The 5,027-nt window shown below is 36.1% G+C and overlaps 1 protein-coding gene across 1 annotated transcript in view; it reads left to right on the forward strand.

Moving 5' to 3' along the window:
* The window catches only part of LOC117120579 (mitochondrial glycine transporter A-like), a 7,372-nt gene extending 4,618 nt beyond the window's left edge, over positions 1-2,754 (forward strand). Inside the window, exons 7-8 of the mRNA XM_033265604.1 lie at positions 786-1,042; positions 1,381-2,754. Of these exons, the coding sequence (XP_033121495.1) occupies positions 786-1,042; positions 1,381-1,407 (284 nt within the window). The 3' untranslated portion in view covers positions 1,408-2,754. The remainder of the gene's footprint in view (positions 1-785; positions 1,043-1,380) is intronic.
* The last annotated feature ends 2,273 nt before the right edge of the window (positions 2,755-5,027 follow it).

Genomic DNA, 5,027 nt, shown 5'->3' on the forward strand with positions numbered 1-5,027 from the left:
TTTTACTGACTATGCCAAGTGCGAGTTATCTCGTCCGCTTTTTGCATGGGTTGGTATATGTTCAAAGGGCGCCCCCACTTGTACCGCTCGAGTGTACTACCGGCAACATAACACAACAAACATACATATGTCATTTGTACGTTATCGTCTAGGTGTATCTTCCCCGAACTACGGTACCAGCCGTTGAGTCTATGGTTCTACAATGTATAATAAAGAAGTTATAAACGCTAGAATGTTCCCCCGATTTTGACGAGTATACCCGTTCCTGGCGCCCTCAGCAACACCCTGTGGGCGAGTATACTCGTCTCTAGCAGCCAACGTGTTAACATCATAATCATATTTTTATTTTAAGCACTTACTGTTTTTAAAAGTATATCTTAATGACACTTCACTCTATTAGAATTGTTGCTTTGTATTTAAGCAAGTAAGCAGAAAAGTAGGCCTGGTTTTCTTAAAATCGCTACACTGTCACTACAGTGTTTCTAATGCAATGTCGTACTGCGTAGCTGTCAGTGATAGTTTGTAATGATTGTAGGGAAACCAAGCTGGCGAATGAGAAAAGTGTCACCCCGATTAACAGATGCATAAAAAACACAGTTCATAAATTGCTTTGCATAGACCCTTAAGTTGACATATTTATTTAATAATCTGAATATCACATTATCAGCAAATACTTGCATCTTTCAAGCTGTGTATCAACATGCAACACTGTACTTAAGCTAATCAAAATATTTGGCACACTATTTGTTTTCTAAATAATGTTATTGTTACTATTCTACAAATAGATGTAGACAGACGTTACACACCAACACTCAACTTCGCCAGTGGAATCATCGCTGGAGTATTGGCATCAACAGTTACTCAACCAGCAGATGTAGTGAAGACACGAATGCAGCTCTACCCAGAAAAATACAAGACCATTTCGGTAACCATTCGTAAGATCATGGCAGAGGAAGGCGCTAAGGCCATGTATACGGGACTTGTACCGCGTTGCTTAAGGAGGACCCTAATGGCCGCTATGGCATGGACCGTCTACGAACAGGTCAGTCGGCTATTTGATTTAATTACTAAAAATGTGACTTTTATACAAAGTTGTTTTGCAGAGGAAACCATGTGCCTGTAGCCAAAACTCCACATTTTCAATAAATAGTAATTATAAATGTGTTGCAGTACAAGATTCCATTTTGCCCCAGTTTGTATTAGCAAGTTACCTGTGCATTGTAAATACCTGCCAGTTAGTACATCAAATATGTGAGAAAAGACATGTACATGTGTAAACAATTTTTTTTTTTAATGATGTGAATAATGTATTTGAAAAAAAGTCTTTCAAATTTACAATAAACAATGCAAAGGCTAATTATGAAAATATTGTTTTTCCAGGTGATGTCTACCTTTGGACAAAAATGAGGTGGTTGCTGGCAGCACCAGAGATTAAATAATCAGTATAATTATGAGATTGTTGATATGTTGATCATTGTGTGTGGAAAAGCTTTAGAAGGGTTAATAATAGGCAGAAATTGATTAATCCATCATTAGCTGCTATGTACTGACCGTGACATGAATGGACATTTCAGTGATGCTTATTGTAGATAGAATAAGATGATACTGTCAATTTTATTATTCACTTAAAATAACAAATATATATTCATGTCATAACTTGGACATGATTAATGAACTAAGGTGCAGATTTATTGCCTTTCATTTACTATTAACCTATGCAGCACTATAATTTTTATTTACTATATATAATTATATTTACATATAATAACAGATCAATATGTATAATATGTAATAAAATATTATTCTTTACAACAGTGTCTTCAGTATTCATAACTGCTGTATATTCAAGTATTTTTTTGTTTTAACCAGATTGAAAAAAAAAAATTTGGTTAAAAAAAAAACAATACAGTATCAAGAAAAAAGATTAAGGAAGTATGGCCACAAGTAGATTTTAAGAAAATCATAAGAAGCAGTTCATTATCAATCTTCAAGGGTGACAATGGTCTTTATTTTTAGTCGGTATTAAGAATTGTGCATATTTTTCTAGTTAAAAATACACACACACACCTTAAATAAGATTTCTGTAGGTATGGCGTTGATAGTTATGTTGTATTTTTCAATGAGTAAAGAACTTGTGAAAACTTAAGCATTAGGATAATTTTAAGGGTTTGTGTCAGTACTTTATTGTCCTTTTATACACTAGAAGCAGATTTTTGCAAATATGAATTTATTGTAATTAAAAACCTGTACTTTATTTATTTATTTTTCTTAAGGATTCGGTACTTTCTGAAGTACTGTAATTGTTTATAGTGTAATATAATAGTTGGGCATATTTTACTTTTTTAAATTGTGTGTTTATTTTATGTTATTGAATATATTTGTCAAGTACAGTAACTAAGTATTGGAATTTAAGGGTAGGTCTTCTTTAGAGAATATGTACTGAATATGTTTTGATGCTAATATGTTAATGTAAATAAATGTACAATATTTATGTACTATGAATATGAAGAAGTTGACCCAGGCTCAGTAGCTGTTAAAGACACCTTTATATATTGGTTGATACACCTGTACTTTTTGAATACTTGTGATGGACCAGATCAATGAATTTCATAATCTTGATGTTAAGAATTTTTGTGGGTTTGACTTGTGATTAGCGCAAGTTACGCGGTCCAACTTACGAATCTAATTTAGGAATCTAATTTATGTTCAGTAGTTAAGTGTTTTCCAATAAAATTACATTCTCTTGCCTTAAAAGTTGTTGAATATCTGAATAATTATTGGCGTATTGGGTATTTAATAAGTTTAATATCCGAGACGAATAATCTGGGAAGTTTAGACATTATTGTGAAACATGTAAAATTGTGTTCATTCATCTGGAACAAGAAAGTACAGTATTCCGATTTATCAGAAACAAACGCACATACAGGTCGGCTAATTCAATATGGCTATCGTCTCGGTGCATACTACAGTATTTTGTAGGTTGTCATATGTCAGATACGTAATTAGCAATGGTCCCAGATTACTAGTCTCGGATTTAAAACTTGGTATTATAGGCTGGGGAGGGCATTCTGAAACCTAGCACAACTGGAGACGACTGGACTTAAGCAACACATTCTGGAAAAACAGATACTGTAATATGGTCAATGATGGGACAGAAAAGAAAAATCGACAAGCATCGAAGCCTGTGTATACAGTACTGCCATTGAATCTATACCACATCAAGCCAAACATCAGAACACTGTCATTTTGTAGGACCAGGGGTATGACATGCAATTCTGTAATAATGTTCAATCATTTACTTAAAATATTTTTGGTGCAAAAATGAAATTTAGATTTATGGGTCTGGAAACATGAAAATTGTTGTGACTGGAGGAGTAAACACTGAATTATACAGTAATTTATAAAAGGCAAAGCATTTTGTTCCATTGTACTGGACTAGGATACTAAAGACAAAATCAGATCAAAACCCACATTGAAATACAGTACAGTATTTAATTGCAAATGAATTGCAGTATTTACAGACTTTCGTAAAATCTTGGAAACCGACTTAAATCTATACAATACAAAAGAAATTTGCTGACGGTTTGAACGGAGGTCTAGACCAAGGAGCCAACTATGGTCAGGGTCCCGGTCAGTGGATCAAGCACATTATGGAACACATGCTCAGCTGCAGCGGCAGTTTGGCGCAGCGGTTGAGGTTTGAACTTTGAATTGTAAGGTCGGGGTTCAAATCTCTGCTGTGCAGATTCACTTGTATCCTTGGGCAAGGCACTTTAGCTACATTGCTTCAGTCCACCCAGCTGTAATGGGTACCAGCAAACTGCTGGGGACTAACCTGCGACGGACTAGTGTCCCATCCAAGGGGAGTACAACTCTCATCCGCTTCACACTACAGAAACTGGGTTGTATGAGCCCAAGTGACTCGGAAAGCATTTAAGTTTAAGTACTCAGCTCCCTGGGGAGAATTCCATGATGAGGTTGCAACTGCAATCAGCACACTTTGTCTTTGAGCCTACCAGGTACCCACTTGTACTCCTGGGTGGAGAGAGACAACCGTAAGTAAAGTGCCTTGCACAGCGAAATGCACAGTGAGTAACCAGCAACCGCTGCACCAAACCACCTGCTAAAATTGAGGCACTTTATGTCAAAATTTTAGCAAAAATTGAAATTATTATGAAGTTGAAGTTATTGGTACAGGTATTTTCACATACTTGAGTATGTAATCTTTAAAATATTTTAGTGGTGTCAGACGGAACTTTTTACTTTTTTGCTTGTATAGTGCTACTCCTTTAATTTTACAAAGCTCTGTAAGTTTTTCCCTGATAATTGGATCAACAAGTGTTGCTGCAATATTGACGCAGTAGCAGGCAACACCACCAGATACCCATTTATACTACTGGGTGGAGAGAGGCAATGAAGATGGAAATGCCTTGCTCAAGGACACTTGGTGAAATGCACAGCGAAGGATTGAAACCCCGACCTCGAGGTTGGGAAACCAAACTGTTCCTGCTAGCGCTGCCACTTTAACACACAAAAGTAAGTACAGTATCTATTGAAGACATGAAGGTAGCGGTGGTGACAAACAAATGCTGTTTGACAAACAATACTAGGTCAGTCGTTCCCAAACTTTTTGCATTCACGAAACTCCATGTTCAAATACAGCTGTAGTACTCATTGTCCATATACCAACAATAAGATTAGGCCTACAGATAGAAGATGATTAGCCACCAAAGTACTGTACCACATTAAACATTGGCAAATCCAGGAATTCAAAATAGAAACCACCTCAGCCCGACCACAGTTGGGGCTGAGTTCAAAACTTGAAGGTACAGTAATTTTCTTTTATCCTCATCCCTCATTTAATTTTTAATGTGTAAAATTTAAGGCGACTCATGGTTGATATTCTGCCAAGATTATGGATAGAAGATGATTCGCTAAATTACAACATCTTGGAATTCGATATAGACAGGAGGGGAAGGGTACAGACAGTAAATCTTACAGATAGGGGAATTACGCTACCCAGTGGC

The sequence above is a fragment of the Anneissia japonica genome, unplaced genomic scaffold (genome assembly GCF_011630105.1).
Source record: "Anneissia japonica isolate Jap-2015-1 unplaced genomic scaffold, ASM1163010v1 scaffold3474_len973312_cov172, whole genome shotgun sequence".
Lineage (NCBI taxonomy): Eukaryota > Metazoa > Echinodermata > Crinoidea > Comatulida > Comatulidae > Anneissia > Anneissia japonica.